We start from the raw sequence: 20,097 nt of genomic DNA, 5'->3' as shown, positions 1-20,097 counted from the left end.
TTTTAGGCCAGTGCTTGTTTTCGTAATTCTGTATTCTTAAGAGCATGTTTTGATACTTACTTTTTGACTTGCAAAGCTCACCAAAAAGGCAGGGGGATATGTTGGCGGCCAAAATTGGCAAATACCGTGGCCAACCAGTCAGACCGGTCGGGCCGACCGGTCAGACCGGTCTAGGCCTGTGTAATCCGAGTCGAGTTAGATTTGTAATTTAGAGTCCTTTTGTAACCCGATTTGGAAGGGGTACGTCCTCCCCGGCCTATAAATATAAAGACTACGGCCGATTGAGGGTTTTTAACCACAATCGAACCAATACAATTCTCTTTACCTTTTTTTTTCCAAACCCTAGCTTTTTCAACCCCTTTGCTGTTCTTCTTGCGTCTCTACGGTGTTCGAGGGCGTCTTGAGTGGCCTGCCGACCTCAAAACAATCCTAAATCTTCGAGCTCCAACGGGGTCCCTCCCGAGCTTGAGGTTCTAGGTCTTTGCAGGTTTTCTGTATCTAACCGGTCTGACCGGTTGGCGTGACCGGTCGCCGTCTGGAGCCTACTGGTGATTGATCGCTGCGATCCGTGCGCTCTAGCACTTGTATGTTGACCAGATTTGCGTCAACATAACTATAGTCGCAACAATTGGGTTTTTAATAAGGTTTTAATCCCTTCACCAAATGCCATTGCTTGTAAAATGATTGGCTTTGTACAGTACTGGCCAAAGTTGTTGTGGAGGGACAGCTGTGTGGAGGTGACATTGCGCAAGGTGCGTGAAGGTCCGAATGTGTGGGCGGGAACCAAGCGCGTTGTTGTCGTAGTCTCTTTTGTGTTTGTTCTTACTTGAGCCTTTCTAGCTTTATTTTTCTTTCTGTTTTTGTCGCCTGTTGTGAGTAGGGTGGAGGTCAAGGAGTAGTGGGAGTGCTGAAAAGGAGAGCTTGAGTGCTGTTTTTTTCTGCCCTTTTGTGATGGCCTGCGAGCCTTGCGCTTCAACCATGTAACACTGATCCATCAGTGGAAACTCTGATATCTTTGGCTTTCGATAGAAGTCGAGCCATGGGGATTTTGGTCTTAAAAAGAACTCACCTGAGATTGTGACGACATCGGATCGCCCAAAAATGCCCAAATAATTTACTAGACTTTTTCAGTTGCCCATGGACAGCAATGGTGCAACCAGAGAACATGTTCCAAAGCCACAGCCACTGGCTGTGGAACACCATCGCCGTCGCGAACAAATACCCAATTAGCTGCTATGTATCAATATCAAAAGCATCCAACAGCAGCTAAGTTGCACATTTTTATACTCTGCGTAGCTAATTGCAGCCGGAACTAACGCTTAGCCTCCATCTAAAACAAAGTTGCAGCCACCACCTCTTCGTCCAGGCCCAGCTGGAATGAACACTAGGTGTACGATCTGAGAAAGTCCAAAGGCGAGGTGATCCGAATCCCGGTCTGTGCTTGGCAGCCGTAGATTCATGGCTACGAGACCTAACAGATCCAAAAGAAGTTTGCGAAAAGATCAATTAAATCTCGCGAATCAAAAATCACTCGAAAATGATCCGAAAAATGGTGAAAAAGAAAAACACTCATGATGATAAGATGAACACGAGATTGGTCTTTAGAATATTCATGAGGTCCGATTACAAGTTACTCCAAGGCTAATCAAATGTTAGATGGCAAAAAGCTCAAATAAAGAACCACATCTCTCTCACTCTCTCTAATCATAACCCAAACTCTCACAAGCAAAATGAGAGGACCTCCTCCAAAAGAGATGCAAGAAGTGGCATCCCCAACAGCCCACCACATACATATAGTCATCTGGCAAATGACCAAAATGCTCTTACATAAAGCACATAATCCAAATAGCCATTAGGGGTAAAACCGTCTAAATTTTTACCCGACCACCGGACGGACGCGCCACCTTCACGACTTTTCTTCGCCTAGACACAAACTTCACGATGACGCCACGTGCCCTCCACCACTGCCAGTCGACCGCACCGGACGCGCACCCGGTTCAGGCCCGGCCCTGAGGGGGGTCGAGCTGTGCAGCCGCCCCGGGCCCCCAAAACGTAGGGGCCTCCTAAGGTAACACGCATACATATATACGTATACTTGTAAATGGGCTAGGTTCACACGACAAGCAAGAAGCAACGCTAGAAAGCCTACAAGCTAATCACGCAGTCATGCTTGTCTAATTGGCACCACGCTGCCAGCCTACTCATCGATTCCTTGAATTCTCATTGTCGTTGTTCATTCACTCACCCTGATTGGATTCCAATCTCACTGCCCGTAACTCGTAAATCATCTGATAGACTGATACTAGCCCCTTCATTGATCCTTCGTCTTTGAAGTCAGAATTCATCTATTAGCATCTACCCTCTATATCTACGTGTGATAATTATCTTTTTGAAAATTTCAGAGCCCTCATGTCATCTAGAAGACACCCATCAAAGTTAAAACTATTGAAGAATTATTTCAGGTCCGTAATATCTCAAAAAAGATTAAATGGTTTGGCCACTTTATGCATTGAGAATAAATTATTGGTAGATCAACACTAATGCCATCATCGATGATTTCACATTGAGAAATGCTAAAAGAAATTTTAAGCTAATGTGTATAAATTGTATGATATAAATGTTGCTTTGGACACTTTAAAGTGTTTTTGACTACTACTGTTATTGTTATTATTAGTTCATAGTATTGTTAGGGGGGCCTCTCTTTTTAGTTACGCCCCGGGCCACCAAAAACTCAGGACCGGGCCTGACCCGGTTTTAAGGCCTAAACCGGTAAACCTGCCTGCGCCCGGTTTTGAGGTCAAACCGGCAAACCTGCCACCTTCTTTGTCAACGCGTGTCCGGCCTCTGCCAAGCTTTGACGCCTTCAAGTATTTCGCACTCCCGCCGCACGGGCCGCCTACTCGAGCTTGCCATCGCCTTCCACCTTGACTTGACCGACGCCATCTTCATCATCATCTCGCCCTCCATATACTCTTGCTCTAATCGTACACCATGTGGACTGCGCATGAATCCGCCCGGACTTCTCGGGTCCCTCGGCTCCAAGCCTCCACTTGTCCTTCAACATCGCATGATGCATTGACACCAAGCCTCTTGCTTGTCCGTCATCACAGCATGGTCCATCGCACCCAAGCTGGAGGTCGCCCTTCACCATATGCCATCGGCCGTCATCACATCGCATCCTACACCTGTACATCACGAGCCAGGAGATATATCAAATCCACATAATGTTGTCAATCACTCACCATTGGTCCTTAGGGACCCCAAAAAAATGAGGCCCTGTGCGGCCGCAACTAGGGGTGGTAATGGGTCTTGGCCCTAGTGGTCACTTTACAATTCAACTTGGCCCTTTAATTTTTTAACTCAAAATTATATAAGATTAGAGCCCGGTCTTTTTAGGACCCGGCTCTTAAATTATCTAGGCCAAATTTGACGGCCCTTTACCACTCTTAGCCGCAACACCCCCCCCCCCACCCCCACCCCACCCCACCCCCACCCCCAAAAAAATCAAAAAAACAATGAAAAGCGAAACAAGATTTGTATGTTGCAACACATCAACAGTCATCACCACCGACTTGTCTGAATATGAAGATTTTTAAAATAAAAATTAATTGCTGTATGAAACAGATATATTGAATCAACAACTAAGACTCAAATTTCTAAATTATTTATTTTGAGATAACATGATGTCCTGGCTTCCGTTGAAAGCTCAAAATCCTGAACTTCCATGATCGGCAAAATAATTATCATATTGGACTTGTGCAGTACTACATCAGGTGTGAATTTGAGTAATTTGCTCAGCATTTTCACCCCTTTACTCTAACCTCCATTACCTTGTACAATCTCTAGCAATTCTGGGACAACAGTATTAGTACCAATCAGTGAAGGGTGTGACAAGAAAATACTAGTTGAACAAAAAATGAAAATAGTAATCGAAGCTGGAATCTCCAGACAAAGCCAAATCGACTAGGAAGTATTTGGTCACGTAGAAGCAGTGATATAGTCGGAACGGTTGGGTTTTTAATAAGGTTTCAATCCCTTCGCCAAATGCCATTGCTTAGAAAATGATTGGCTTTGTACAGTGCTGGCAAAAGTTGTGGAGGGACAAGCTTAAGGACAAAAGCTGTGTGCAGGTGACATTGCGCAAGGTGCGTGAAGGTGTGGACGGGAACTAAGCGTTGGGTTGTTGCCGTAGTCTCTAATTTTGTGTTTGTTCTTACTTGAGCCTTTCTAGCTTTATTTTTCTTTCTGTTTTTGTCGCCTGTTGTGAGTTGGGTGGGTCAGGAAGTAGGAGTGCTGAAAGAGTGCTGTTTTTTCTGACTTTTTTGTGATGGCCTGCAGAGTCTTGCGCTTCAACCATGTAACGCTGATCCATCAGTGGAAAGTCTGTTATCTTTGTCTTTCAGTAGAAGTCGAGCCATGGGGCTTTTGGTCTTAAAAAAACTCACCTGAGATTGTGACGACAACGGATCGCCCAAAAAGGCTCAAATAATTAACTAGACTTTTTCAGTGGCCCATGGACAGCAATGGGGCAAGCAGAGAACATGTTCCAAAGCCACACAGCCACTGGCTGATGGAACACCATCGCCGTCGCGAACAAATACCCAATTAGCTGCTATGTATCAATATCAAAAGCATCCAGCAGCAGCTAAGTTGCACATTTTTATACTCTGCGTAGCTAATTGCAGCCGGAACTAACGCTTAGCCTCCATCTAAACTTAAACAAAGTTGCAGCCACCACCTCTTCGTCCAAGCCCTGCTGGAATGAACACTAGGTGTACGATCTGAGAAAGTCCAAGGGCGAGGTGATCCGAATCCCGGTCTGCGCTTGGCAGCCGCATCGATCTCTTGTGGTAATTTTGTCTGCAAGAGCTTCGTTACATTGAGAAGGCTTTTTTTTTGTATTTCCTTTTTTGCACATACATCGTACCTTCATTCAGCATATCTCTGCTGGTCTCTATTCTCTACCCTTTTACATGTGCACTTAACTTTTTTTAGTTCTTAATTTACTAATCATAGTTGTAAGTGTACATGCTGTTATTAGCATGACAGCAACTTAATTACTAGCTGCTTCACTTTTGTTTATATATAGTGATATATGCAATACTTTTCCCGGCACATAAAGTTGATAATATTTCTTAATCTGGACAACCAAAGTATTATCAGCTAGCTCTTGGGCATTAAAAATTTGACACTACTTTAATTTTGTTTGAATATCATATTTGTATATATAAAGCATGGCCAAAGGTATATCTATATTGGACTGGAGATCTTGACGACCCGAAAAGGTCAGGTGGTGGTCTTTTTCCCATAGGAGGTCGATCCTAGATTCTCCTCATTCCTTATAAGCTATGATATCACTTCTAATAAGCATATCTGTCCTCCTGTTCCTTTTTCTGTTTCACCCTGGACGAACAAATCAATTCACGGCTAGCTCATGCAGCGGAACAAAACTTCTTTTTCAGAGTAACCACGCTACCAGTGCTTATGCTGCTTTTCCTCATGTCTGCAGGTCATGGGCGATGGACTCTCCAGAACCGGAAACTGCTCATCAGAAGTACTGAAAAACTTCTCCCAGCGCACGGCAGGGCTAAAATTGCAGATATTGCGAGTCAACGGTCTCGCCGTCGTCGACGTGGTCCTTGCCGGGATCCTGGTCGGAATAGGCACCTACAGACCTCACTATCAGCACCGCCCCATCATTCGCAGCCTATATCAGGGAGCCACCACCTTGTTCTTGCCCATCCTCTCCTATGTCATCTCTGATTCCGCATCCGCCTACTCGGCCTTTGGCAAGCCGCAAATGTACAGCTTCCAGAGCTCTGCTGGTATTGAAATTCAATACAAAATCATCTGCTATACACATTGGCTCAGGTCCCTAGGCATAATCTTGGCAGTCCTTGTCCTGATTGTTGCTATCAATACGTGTGCAATAGTCGCTGCTGATGAAAGAGAAGGCCGTCTCAACACGGGCCTCCCTGTGATACTGCTGGTACGAGCAATCTGGACCTCCTACCTTGGGGTGCCAGTGATACTACCAATGAGGGCCGTCTTTCAGTGTCTCATATCCTTGATGTTTGCACTTGTCTATGCTAAAATCACACTGAGGTGTTGCACATTGCAAGTGGCCAGGAGTTCCGTTGCTCTTGGGCGCAGCCCCCGTCTCATCGCCGGATACATGAAGCATCTTCGAGATGGAATCCAGCTTGGTATCCGAGCAGCTGACCATTTTCCTCCTCCACTTATACTCATGGGAGAGGACAGGCTTGAGGTGGAGAGGCAGCCTTACGGTTTCATCTTCAAAACGATGGGTGACCAACAAGACGGCATGACAACGACCGCAACAAGCAACAATGGCTTGGTGACCATTGACAGAGTGTGGCGGTTGGACAACACACTTCTGACGTCAGAGCCGTGGCTCAAAGATGTATGCCTGGGGTTCTCATTGTTCAAGTTGTTGCGGTGTCGATTTGCAGGCTACACAGCTGCTGAAGCTGGTTTCCCGGAAGCCTACAGCTTCTGCTTACATGTGCTGCTCAAGGACAGGGATCATGAGAGAGCCCTTGCGATCATCACTGAGGAACTGTCTTTCCTGCACGCCTATTACTATTCATCAACCGCAGTACTCTACTCAAATCGTTGGATGCCCATGCTGAACATCTCTGCTTCGCTCTTGACCATAGGTTGCTGCTTGTTACTTGCTGGATTGGTGATGGCACGTGTCATACTACAACCTCAGGTCATATGTCATATCTGGTGTGGTCTGCATTCATCTGACCTAAACAAGGATTTCAACAAAAGCTTCGGACATATAGTGTTTGAAATGGTTCCGGTTCTAATACTCCTTGTGGTAGTTGTGCTCGGTGAGGCAAGGCATGTTGCTTCCTACATCTGCTCCAACTGGACCAAAGTAGCCCTCATCTGTCACCTCGTGGTAGATAACCATGGTGCCTTGCAGCAATCTCCTACCTTGCAGAAGTGGATCAGGCGCGTGCTGCAATGCCGGTGCACGCGGCTGATGAAGCACTGGGATGACAGAATGGACCAGTGCTCGGTGCTGGCGCTCCACTCAAGAACAGATCCGGTTGCTCTCGGCATGCGTCTCCTACGCCTCCCCGACAAAAAGAACAAAGTCAAGGTGCCGAAGGCGGTGACGAAGGCGATTGTCAATACACTCAGAAGCAACAATGGGCTCCTGACCCATCCCTCAGCATGTTTGCACCCGAGCCTGGGAGTAGGAGATGAGGGTAAATCTATCTCTGGCCTCATACTCATGTGGCACATTGCTACAAGCATCCTTGGGGTGAGGCACCAGCACCACCGGCCTCTCTCTGAGGACATGGTGATCACCACACACTTGTCCAGGTACTGCGCGTACTTGGTGGCGTACGTGCCGGAGCTGCTCCCTGACGACGACGAGTGGTGCACGAGCCTGTACAAGGCCGTCAAGAAGGACTCCGAGCGCGCTCTTGCCGGCGGCGGGCTAGCGGCGGTGGCGACAGAGCCGGAGTACGACAAGCTGGTGCTGCTGCTGCAGGAAAGGGCGGAGCACGAGGTGCTCAGGGATGGCCTGAAGCTTGGCAGGGAGCTGGCAGAGCTGCCGGAAGGCGAGGAGGCGGCGTGGAAGTGGTTGGCTAGGTTTTGGGCAGGGATGATCTTGTACATCGCTCCGTCCGACAACCTTGCCGGGCACGCGGCGGCGATTGCCCGTGGCGGCGAGCTGATAACACTGGTCTGGGCGCTGCTCGTGCACGCCGGGATCGCCGCTAGGCCAAGCGCAACGGGCACAGTTTGATGGTTGCCTACACTCTTTAACTGTTGATGTTCTGTACTTCTGTTTTGTTATCTAGTGTAATTGGAGAAACTGGATTTGATTAATCTGATGCCAGCTGTGAACAATCTTAAGAAATGATGAGTGTGTTACTACGTTATGTTAGAAACTGTGAATTCTTTTCATCTTATCAAGGAGCGCAGGCACCAGCAGCTATTTCCTAGAGGAAAAAAAGTTTACAGGAAACGGAAAAAAAAAAAGAACAACTTACAAGCAAGACTTTAGCCATTGATCTATTCCTGGAAAGTACTTTGGTTTGGCCCGATGGATAACCATGGCAACTCCTTGAGAATACCCTTCGCCCCATCAACAGAGTAAGCTTCATTCTTGATGATGAAGTTGTTTCTTGATGTCCAGATACTCCAAGACAATAGAATAATTATCTCCATGAAGAAAGGCTGTGAAATTTGCTGCCGAAGTGTTTGCAGAACATCCAACGCCCCTAGTTGATCGTTAATTTACCTGTAGGCCAACTGCATTCCAGCAGAGTTGGGCGAAAGGGGAGGTCAGAAACAGTTGCACCACTGTTTCATCATCTGGACAGGAACAAAAAACAGAACTGTAGCCATCTAAATGCATTGTTCATCGCCTCAACATTCCCCGAAAATTCATCCTACTTTTCAGGATCAACCAGAAGAAAATTTAACATGGTCCTCATTTTCAAGCTCAAACCATGTAGTTCCGGCTTTCAATCTATCTCTATCCTGTGTGGAATTTCTCATCGTGGGTGCATTTTTTCCACTCCCACCACCGCGCCACTGCCATGTCCAACCCTAGCTTCAGCGACCTTAAAGCCAGTGACACCTTCCACTACTACAAAAATGGTTTTTGGGGCAGGTAAAAACTCATTTGTAGACACCAATGTGATACCTGCTCCTTCTCGTAGCTGCAAATGCTGTTTGCGAGGATGGGTAACGCACTCGCCTCTCAAAAACTCATTTTCATGGGAGGGTCACCCCCTCACCCGCCCCTCTGGAAATGGGTTTTTCAACCCGCCAAAAAATTCATCGATTTGAGTTTGAATCTCTTTTCTGCTATTTTTTTAAATTTATATTCCCGCCAATTTTGTTCTAGCAAGCTCCTCCCTCCGTCCCAAAATACTAGTCATCCTAGGAATTCTAAGACAAATTAACAAGAAGGTAAAATGATCATATTTGCATCTATATATTATCCATATTTAGCACTAATTGATTCTTACATACATATACACTTTCTAAATAGAGTAGGGTGACTTGTTTTCTGGGACAAATTTTGAATCCTAGAATGACTAGTATTTTGGGACGGAGGGAGTACTTCACAATCAAATGTCACGTTGATTGATGTAACGAACATGGCATCATTTATGCCATTTCGAGTGATTTTGGTGATCGAATGACAACGCAATCAATGGGACTAATAGTTTTATTGAGTGAACATTTCTAGATCCCAGGGATGAAGTAAAAAGGACATGCAAAGCAAAACACGAAGAAAGAACTCAAAGAAACGCTGAATTGGACGAGTTCTACTGAAATCAGTAGCACTGAAAGAACCGATGCTACAGGCATCGGTGCATCCGATGGTTGTCGGAAGTTCCGACAGCCTGGCTGTGGCACAAGCCTGTGCGCCTTTGGAGATCAAGTGAGGAAAGAAGTACAGCACCGGATGAACCGACGACGTCAACCTAGGCATCGGTGTATTATGTTCCAGAGACGATGTCAAGCGCGGAGGAGCCAAGTCTTCAGCACCGGTTGAACCGATGATGCATCGGAGCAAAGCACCGGTGTAATGACGTCAGCAGGAGAGAAAGAGGTCAACGGCTAGTTGAGTGCTGTGAGTGAACGGTTCAACCGACACCCAGGCATCGGTTCAACCGGTGGTGTCGCAGACAGCACGTCAGAAGCTCAACGGCTACTTCGGGACTGAGAGTGACCGGATGAACCGACGCTACCCCATGCAGAGGCATCGGTTCATCCGATGGTATGCAGATTTTTGCTGACCATTGGAGCAACGGCTCCACGACTTGGAGGTCTATATATATGGCATCCCCCGGCCATTTGATGCTTGCTGGAGTCCCAAGACACCTCATACACATCCAAGGACATCTCCAAGCCATCCAAGAGCTTAGTGATCATATCCTTAGCCCTTAGCACACTTTGAGAGTGTTGTGTAAAGAATTAGCTCTTAGTGAGTGAGATTGCAAGGCCTTGAGCCTTTGTGCTGTGGTTCTCTAGTGAACCAAAAGAAGAGTTTGGTGCGCCGACCCCTTGGAGCTGTGAAGCTCGCCGGCAACATCATTGACCCTCCGACTTGGTGTGGAGTGGCGACGACACTTTGTGCGGGGGACATGGAGACCCTCATCCTTTGTGGAGAAGCTCCTTAGTGGAATTCGGGGCCAAGGTGACCGTGATTGTGTTCACGGAAGAGACTTGGTGGCCGAGTAGCAATACTCTTAGTGAGTGCTACAACAACGTGGATGTAGGTGTGCCTTTGTGGCTAACCGAACCACGGGATAAACACCCGCATCAAGAGTTTGCTATCTCCTATCCCGCTCTTTAAGCTTCTGCATTTAATACTAGCAATTTGTGTGCATTTACTTTCATAGAGTAGTTTCTTGATAGGAAAGGCTATAGGTTGCTAAATTCTTTTGGAATAGGGGTTTCACACTAGAACAACCATAGTTGCACATCTAGATAGGACCATAGTTGCACATTTAGTTTAAGTTTTGTGCAAACTAGTCGGAGCCATATGTCTAAATTTTTAATAGGGCCTGATTCACCCCCTCTCCCTCTTAGGCTAGAGCACCCGATCCTTTCAAGTGGTATCAGAGCCGGGACTCACTTGTCTCACAAACAAAGCCAATTCTGTTGGCAATTTGTGTTTACCAGCTCACTTGATCGGTTAGGCTTCACCGCCTAGTGAGTTAGCTCTTTTAGGGGAAGGGATAGATTCTCTAGGACCTCCTCCACGTTTCGATGGCACGGGCTTCCAATGATGGAAGATTTTGATGCAATCACACCTCCAAGCAAAGGGCCTAAATGTTTGGAGAGTAACGAGTGAAGGAACTAAAAGCAATAGTCAACAAGAGAAGCAATATGATGCTATAGCCAAGTGTGCTATTTTAAATTCTCTTGGTGAAAATGTTTTCAACCGTGTGTTTGCTTGCGAAAATGATAAAATTTTATGGAAAACTATTAGTGAGAACCATGAAGGCACAAAAGATGTTGCAAATGAAAAATATCATGTTCTCATTGATAAATTTAATAGTTTCAAGCAACTTGATCATGAAAATACCGAAACTATGTACTCACGTTGAATATTCTTGTGAATGAGATTAACTCTTTAGATGTGAAGAAAATTGAAGATTTGAAACTCATTCGCAAGATCCTTCACTCGCTCCGAAGGCCGGACTATGATTTGGTGACAGCAATTCTATATGAGAAAGATCTCAACACAATGACACCAAACAAAGTCCTAAACAAGGTGATCGTCCATGAGCTACGCCATGATATCAAGCCAAGAGCGCCACCTTCTTCATCAACACATAGTGCACTTGCATGCAAGCAAGTCAAAAAGTTGAAGAAGATGGTCATTAAATGTAGCTCAAGTGAAGAGGAAGAAGAGGAGGCATGTCAAAGCTCCTCAAATGATGAAAAAGAGCCAATAGACCCCAATCTCTACATGCAAGTCAAGAAAATGAACAAATGCTTGCAAGAAATCAACTCAATGGGGTACATAGTCTTCCTCAAGGACGGGCCTCACCATCAACTTATGAAGGTTGAGAAAAAATTCAAAAAGAAAAAGCAAAAGAAGGAGAAGAAGCCCAAGCATGAATCATTTGCCATACTTGGTGAATGGGTTAGTGGTGGTTAAGATTCAAGTGCTAGCTCAAGCGATGAATCAAGCAAAAGATTCACCACCCGCACCAACTTCGGATCATCATCAAACACTTTCCTTATGGCCAAAGGTATGGGTAGCGATGTAAGTGATGATAACTCCGATTCTCCTTCAATTGATGAACTTTTTGACCTTATTCATGAGCACCAAAAAGTAATTAAGAAGCAATCAAAAGAAATTAAAAACCTTAATGCTCTCAAAGATCTAAATACTTCTCTTACTATAAATTTTAAAGATTTAATGTGCAAATTCAAATTACTTAGCAAGGAGCATGAAGAGCTCAAGTTAAAATTTGAGAGCATTAATGATGATAATAACTCTTTGGAAATGAAGCAAATTATCCCTTGTGTAATTCCTATATCTAGGGTAGATGCTTCAACTTCTTGCATTGATTTAATCAATGAATCTTATTCTAACCCTTGCAATGAGAAATGCTATGAGAATGTCATTGTAGAATCATGTGATGATCTCATTGCCAAGGAGAATGATGAGCTCAAGCAAGAAGTGGAAAGGCTCATGAAGGATTTGTATAGATTGAAGGGCAAAGGCATAGAGAGCAATGTCCAACCTTCTCAAGATAACCGTGAAAACATGGTGAAGAAGCTTGAAAAGGGGTCCACCGTGACTTGCTCGAAGTGCCATCATAAAGGCCACAAGTCCAACAAGAACACTCAACCAAAGAAGAAGCTTTCGGATGAGAAGAACAAAAAGAAACTCACAATCAAGAGTTCTCTAATCTACACCAAGCTCAACCGGAGGAACAAGAGCAATAGCACCACCTATGTGATCAAGAAGAAAACAAATGGAAAAGTGGTTGCTCACTAGATTGGGAAGCAAGAAAGGAGTTGGAACCACCCCATTTGGGTGCCCAAGGACATCATCACCAACATGAAGGGGCCTCAAATGGTGTGGGTTCCAAAGGAGACTTGAAGCCCAAGAATGGCTTCGGGGGATTTGGAGGCTTATAGCTTACAAGTGGAAGTGAAGGTTCAAGCCAATACAAGCTAAGCTCACAACTTGGACATTTGTTGCCCAAGTTCCCCATAAAGTAATGGAAGCTATATTTCAATTCAAGCATCATATAGCTCCATTGCTCTTGCTAGGATATTTACATATCTTGCATTTCCTAGTGTTATATATGGTGGGTTGCTTGTGTCATGATTCTAACCCATGAGCAACCTATATGGTTTGATAAGTGTGTAGAAAGCTACACAAAGTTACCTTTCATGGTACATGGACTTCAAGAGGTATAATTTTCATATGTGTATCATGAGCACAAGCTATAGGGTAAACTTCTCAATTGTTGTCAATAACTATGTGCATACATTCTCTTGGTGATTCAAACACTAAATGCACACATTTAGGGGGAGTTCACTCTATGGCTTGTGATTTTGAGACTAACATGTTTGCAAGTTTATCTTTTGTAGTCTCACGTGGAGTTAACAATCTAAGAGAATGTTATTCACGATTAATGTGAACAAACAACTCTATAAGAGTGCTTAGATAAATTATGCTTCATGCATATTGAGTCATGCTCTATTAAACTTAAATGCTCATATCTAAGTCCATAAGCTATATGCTCATACATTTGCTTAACCTTGGTGTACCAAGTGCTCTTAGTTTAAAGACTTTCAATTGGTTGCAAGTCACTTTCAATTGGTACATACAAGGTAAACAAATAATCCCCAGAGGTATGCAAGGTTTTAAACTCATTCAATTGATATAATTTTCAAATCTTGTTTATTTTAGAGCTACCTCCGAGCATGATATGATCTAAGCTTTCTAGTTATAACATCTAGTTGTGCACTTGAGTTTCACATTATCATTTTATGCACATACTTATGGAAAGCTTAGCTCATGTCATGCTAGTTCCGTGATTTTGTGATCCACCGTAGTGAAATTTTCAATTGGAATCTTCATTGATATCATACAATTGGATTATGAGTCATGGAACTAACTCCCTAAGCTACTAACTTTCTCTTTGAGATATATTATTTTGCAAGACCTTTTAGGTGATTTGATTCCAAAGGGGGAGAAATGTGGATCAAAGCAAGGTATTTTTTCAAGGAGAAGAAGCACATCCCAAAGGAGGAGAAATACCTAAGTGAATCAAGTCATGAGGGAGAAGTAGCAAGAAAGGGGGAGGATCAAAGGGGGAATCATGGTTTTAGGGGGAGGCCAAACCATCATTGGATGGTGGTAAGCATCCAATCAAGTGTAAGTGGTTTCAATTGTTTCAATTGGGTATCAAGCGGTTAATTTTGTCAACTTTTGCAAATATTATGCTTGCTTTGATTGTGTTGTCATCAATCACCAAAAGAGGGAGATTGTAACGAACATGGCACCATTTATGCCATTTCGAGTGATTTTGGTGATCGAATGACAACGTAATCAATGGGACTAATAGTTTTATTGAGTGAACATTTCTCGATCCCAAGGATGAAGTAAAAAGGCCATGCAAAGTAAAACACGAAGAAAGAACTCAAAGAAACACTGAATTGGACGAGTTCTACTGAAATCAGCAGCACCGGAAGAACCGATGCTACAGGCATCGGTGCATCCGATGGTTGTCGGAAGTTCCGACGGCTTGGCTGTGGCACAAGCCTGTGCGCCTCTGGAGATCAAGTGAGGAAAGAAGTACAGCACCGGATGAACCGACGACGTCAATTTAGGCATCGGTGCATTGGATATACTATATTCCAAAGACGATGTCAAGCGCGCAGGAGCCAAGTCTTCAGCACCGGTTGAACCGATGATGCATCGGAGCAAAGCACCGGTGTAATGACGTCAGCAGGAGAGAAAGAGGCCAACGGCTAGTTGAGTGCTGTGAGTGACCGGTTCAACGGACACCCAGACATCGGTTCAACCGGTGGTGTCGCAGACAGCGCGTCAGAAGCTCAACGGCTACTTCGGGACTGAGAGTGACCGGATGAACCGACGCTACCCCATGCAAAGGCATCGGTTCATCCGATGGTACGCAGATTTTTGCTGACCGTTGGAGCAACGGCTCCATGACTTGGAGGCCTATATATATGGCATCCCCCGGCCATTTGATGCTTGCTGGAGTCCCAAGACACCTCATACACATCCAAGGGCATCTCCAAGCCATCCAAGAGCTTAGTGATCATATCCTTAGCCCTTAGCACACTTTGAGAGTGTTGTGTAATGGATTAGCTCTTAGTGAGTGAGATTGCAAGGCCTTGAGTCTTTGTGCTGTGGTTCTCTAGTAAACCAAAAGAAGAGCTTGGTGCGCCGGCCCCTTGGAGCTGTGAAGCTCACCGGCAACATCATCGACCCTCCGACTTGGTGTGGAGTGGCGACAACACTTTGTGCGGGGGACGTGGAGACCTCCATCCTTTGTGGAGAAGTTCCTTAGTGGAATCCGGGGCCAAGGTGACCGTGATTGTGTTCACGGAAGAGACTTGGTGGCCGAGTAGCAATACTCGTAGTGAGTGCTACAACAACGTGGATGTTGGTGTGCCTTTGTGGCTAACCAAACCACGGGATAAACACCCGCGTCAAGAGTTTGCTATCTCCTATCCCGCTCTTTAAGCTTCTGTATTTAATACTAGCAATTTGTGTGCCTTTATTTTCATAAAGTAGTTTCTTGATAGGAAAGGCTATAGGTTGCTAAACTCTTTTGGGATAGAGGTTTCACACTAGAACAACTATAGTTGCACATCTAGATATCATGTTTTAGTTTAAGTTTTGTGCAAACTAGTTGGAGCCATAGATCTAAGTTTTTAATAGTGCCTAATTCACCTCCTCCCCCTCTTAGGCTAGAGCACTCGATCCTTTCAATTGATTTGCGGTTATGGCCTTCGTTGTCTACCATACTTGTGGCACAATTTGGTGTACCTTGGCTCTTCTTTTTTCCCTTGCTACCCCACTAGACCCAAGGACGATATAAACTTCCCTTAAGACGACACCTTCAACCTAGATGCTCCATTCTGACCTGGTGTACCCCCAGTCAGCTGCTTTTATAGGGAAGGCTAGAGATGGTATTAATATCAATATAGATTTCTTTTCAGATCTACATATCATTTCTGTAATACTATATAGTTGCATTGATATGCATGATTCGTTAATCAAATAATCGTCATAAAAGGAAAACTACTGTCTCCGTCCATCCTAAACTATAGTTCACTTTAGATTTGACATAAGTCAAACTTTTCGAACTGTAACCAATTTCATTAAAAATACATTAACATCATCACACATACAACTTAAAACCAGTAGTAGTGGAGGTTTCTGCTGTTGGAGTACATTTTTTTTAAAAAAAAAGTCATAATGAATAGTGGTACTTAACCTTTTTTACAGCTCGGCAAGTTTGCTGTGGTTGAAGTAGTAATAAATAACTAATCTTAATTTATCCACGTGTCACCCGCTGGTTGACGCTGCATGCATGCGAGTGGCCGGCGCGTCTCGAAATAATTACAACCACCGGGGCAACCCGCAAGCCCCGGGCAGCCGCGCGTCCGCGCGCAACCGCCGGCGCCACGCATCCCGGCGCTACATAATTCTGCACCGCCACCACCACCCCCTCCCGCTCTCGATCTCGGCCTTCTCCGACGCGCGCGGAATCGACCGGCGACCGAATTGGCGAATTCCCCATCACCACCACTGCCACCGGGAAGGCGAGCGAGCGAGCAGGTGATCGATCGACCGGCGGACACCATGCAGGCGGTGCGCCCGGCTGCGGAGGAGGAGGAGGCCCATGCGCAGGCGCAGGAGCAGGCGGTGAGGGAGGAGGCCGCTGCCGAGGTGAAGAGGGAGGTGGCCAAGGCGCACGAGGAGGAGGCGGCGCCGGAGGAGAAAGAGGTGGCGGTGGTCGGGGAGGAGGCGGAGGCGGAGGCAGAGGCCGAGGGGGAGGTGGAGGGGGAGGTGAAGGGGGAGGCCGGGGCGTCGGCCAAGAAGAACCGCATCCAGGTGTCCACCAACAAGAAGCCGCTCTACTTCTACGTCAATCTCGCCAAGGTTCGTATATATAGTAACTATATAGTAAGATTAGCAACATCTAAAGCAAGAGAGAGTCTCTGAATTCTCATCTGAACCAAGAGTAGTCTCTAAACTGAACTAACGAACATGAATGCTGGGTGCAGAGGTACATGCAGAATTATGACGAGGTTGAACTCTCTGCTCTGGGGATGGGTAATAATAATCTATTCCTCTACTACTATTCCATCACCTTCCTGCTGCATTGTTTCATTCAAAGTTGTCTGTGTCGTCGTCTTTGGTTGCAGCCATTGGCACCGTTGTGACTGTCGCCGAGATCCTCAAGAACAATGGCCTCGCCACCGAAAAGAGTAAGGCGTGCCGTCATGGCAAATTGTCACTCTCTGAAACTCGACACATTTCTTGGCACATGTTTCACAATTTTTATCCTTGTTCAGAGATCCTGACATCAACTATCGGCACCAAAGACGAGTCTAAGGGTCGGCTTGTTCGTAAAGCCAAGGTGAGATATGATTTTTGCTAACTTGTTCTTCATCTGACCACATTCAACCCCTTTAGGCTGTGTTTAGTTCGCGAAAAAGTTTGGATTTTGGTACTGTAGTATATTTCGTTGTTATTTGACAAATAATATTCAATTATAGACTAATTAGGTTTAAAAGATTCATCTCGTATGAAATAGTTATACTGTGTAAATTATAATTAGTTATTTTTTCAACTGCATTTAATGCTCCATACATGTGTCCAAAGATTCAATGTGACGGGTCCTGTAAAAAAAATTTGGGAAAGTTTCAGTCTGAGTATAATAAATTATTGGCTCATTTCTGAACGCGTGTTCCTGCATTGGCTCCAGATCGAGATCCTGCTGTGCAAATCGGAGAACTTCAACAGCATCATGTCCAGCAAGAAATCCGACCGCCCGAAATCCGCCGAGGAAGAGATCAAGGTGTGATCTTGCTGGATCGACTTCTCCAGGCCTCCTCGCATTCCTTTTCCAGAGGTTGGCCAGTGATGACAGCATGGATGGGTGGGGCAACAGCAGTCTGATTAAAGTACCTAGTAATTAGGGTCTTAGTCCTTGTTGAGATGGATCACATCTTGTGAGATGACCAAATCATGCAAGATGTGTCAACGGCATCCGTTTGAGATGATGTAGAATTTGATCAGAGGCTGGAAATGTTGTTCCTTATGTGTCCTCAATCATCAATTTGTGTGCCTTTCACTAATATGTAAGCAAAGGCTAAAGTCTATGTACGTTGTGTTGGCGATTTAATTCATTTTTCAGGAGAACTGTCCATTGTTAACTTAAAGCATAACGTGGTAATTTAAAGTAGAGTAAATTGCACTCATCGTACAACAACGTGACAGGTGGGTGCAAATTGGTCCAACAACTTGTAAAATGCTCAATTTAGTACACTAACTTGACAACTAGGTGCAAATTGATAAATAATTTAGAAAATGCTTAATTTAGTGCAATAACTTGGTAAATTGGTGCATTCACAATCCAAACCTTACACGACAATGTATTTGCTAACGTCATATCACAATAAACAGTAAATTCACGTGAAAATGTATTATTTGACCATAAATTTTCATGTCGCAATGGACGCCAATAATTTTATTCTCATAATAAATTAATTATGGTTTTATTAAAAATAATATATTATTTAACCACCATTACAACAGCAACATATTAAGCACAGTATATGAACGTCAATAATTCTTAAATTTAATAAATGGAAACTATTGATGGTGATCCGGTTGTTACTTTTTAACTATGTATAATTTTTTATTAGTTCAAATTCAATCACATTTTAGAACTACACCATTAGCATCAGCGAAACACTGAAGTCGATAAGAGAGACCCTGAAACCTTAGATTTCTTCTGCGCTTCTGCTCATGTATTCAACTATGCTCATGTTTGTTTCTGTTTACTACTTTATTTTGCTCATTTTCCATTCTAACGAATATAGGAGGCTTTAAAAATATATGTACCAAGCTCCTAAAAGGTATCAATTGTTTGTATCAACATATTGATTTTTTAGCTTAGTGCATATAATCAAACATATCGAAAACAGTGAGGGTGAATTTTTCAATATTGAATATCAAATTAAATAGTTTTATTCAAAATTAAATCACTATAAAAAATAATTAATGTAAAGATATAACATTAAGTTCTAAACACTTAGGGTTCTTATCTTGGCCAAATATATTGCCACGCAGGCGCAGCACAAAAATTAATGGTCAAATAATACTTAATAATTTGTCACAACGTGAATATACTCTTTATTGAGACCTTGCGTTAGTTACATAACAGTGTAATATTTGGACTGTGAATGCACCTATTTATCAAGTTATTATTAAATTGGGCATTTTACAAGTTGTTGGACCAATCTGCACTCACCTGTCAAGTTATTGCACTAAATTGAGCATTTTAAAAGTTGTTGGATCATTTTGCACCCATGTGACAAGTTATTGTATTGTGGGTGCAATTTACTCTTTAAAGCAAGCCATAGTACTATGCAAAGATATGTTAATAGTAGCAACTACAGCTTCACACACACTATGAGTAAAACATGTCATGAAATTTGCTTTCATGACATGTTAATAGAATCGATCCTAAGATATCACAGGTGAAATATCATGAAATTTGTATCACTTAGGCTCAAATTTGAGCTGTCCGATATCATGAATTTGCTTTCTTAATTTGGAAACAAGGTGCTAGTTTAGTAGTTTTATATCCACTTTGTAAAATAATTGGTGAAACCAAGTGTTCTTCATAAGAAATCATGCAGCATAGTTTTTTTTAAAAAAAGAAGACCAGTAAAATTGTGGATTTATCGTACAAGTTAAAGGCAGAAATAGTTAGAGCACCCCACACTCAGGAGGCTCGACGGTACAACAAAATGTATGCTAATAATATAAAGGAATACAGACACAAACCAACCACATACTGTATTATTCGTTCACATTGAGGCCAATTAAAAATGGCATCATAGGCCTATCATTCCACCTCTCGTCCCCTCTTTTTCCCCTTGCTACAGTAAGGAGGAGGCGGAAAGGGCGATTTCTGGGCGACTGCTTCTTCCGGCGGCGATTCCGGTGGTCTTCCTCCTCTCCGACGGTCGGTCTGGCGTCGGAGAGTGGGATGGACCACGGAATCGCCGTGCGGATGTATATATGGTAGATAGTAGCCTATCTAAGAATACGTTCTCCTCGTCGTCGGTGTCCGGCGCGCGGCGGTGGTTGGTTCCGGGAGTCGCGGCAGGTCGGTGCGGCTTCGTCAGTGAATAAAGTTTGTGGGGGGTACCGGCGATTGCTGGATCTTCTCCAGTGAGTCCGTTGTGAGGTATGGCCCCTCTCTTTTGCTGCGAAAGGGACTTGGATCCTCCATTTCCCTATGTTTGTCCTGGGTTGCTGTTGTGGTGGCGACGACCGCAGGT

The 20,097-nt window shown here is 44.2% G+C and overlaps 2 protein-coding genes across 2 annotated transcripts; both read left to right on the top strand.

Moving 5' to 3' along the window:
- The first annotated feature begins 4,560 nt into the window (after window positions 1-4,560).
- On the top strand, window positions 4,561-7,812 carry LOC120699503. Its single transcript, XM_039983507.1, has 2 exons — window positions 4,561-4,850; window positions 5,510-7,812. The coding sequence occupies exon 2, from the start codon at window positions 5,513-5,515 to the stop codon at window positions 7,790-7,792; it is 2,280 nt and encodes a 759-aa protein (XP_039839441.1). The 5' UTR covers window positions 4,561-4,850; window positions 5,510-5,512; the 3' UTR covers window positions 7,793-7,812.
- An 8,566-nt stretch (window positions 7,813-16,378) lies between these two features.
- Window positions 16,379-17,953, top strand: LOC120701523 (uncharacterized protein At2g34160-like). Its single transcript, XM_039985535.1, has 5 exons — window positions 16,379-16,678; window positions 16,804-16,852; window positions 16,945-17,007; window positions 17,095-17,159; window positions 17,508-17,953. The coding sequence occupies exons 1-5, from the start codon at window positions 16,379-16,381 to the stop codon at window positions 17,604-17,606; spliced, it is 576 nt and encodes a 191-aa protein (XP_039841469.1). The 3' UTR covers window positions 17,607-17,953.
- Window positions 17,954-20,097: the final 2,144 nt, after the last annotated feature.

This window comes from Panicum virgatum, chromosome 3K (genome assembly GCF_016808335.1).
Source record: "Panicum virgatum strain AP13 chromosome 3K, P.virgatum_v5, whole genome shotgun sequence".
NCBI lineage: Eukaryota > Viridiplantae > Streptophyta > Magnoliopsida > Poales > Poaceae > Panicum > Panicum virgatum.
The sequence above is the reverse complement of the archived record's forward strand: the minus strand, read 5'-3'. Positions and strand labels throughout refer to the sequence as shown.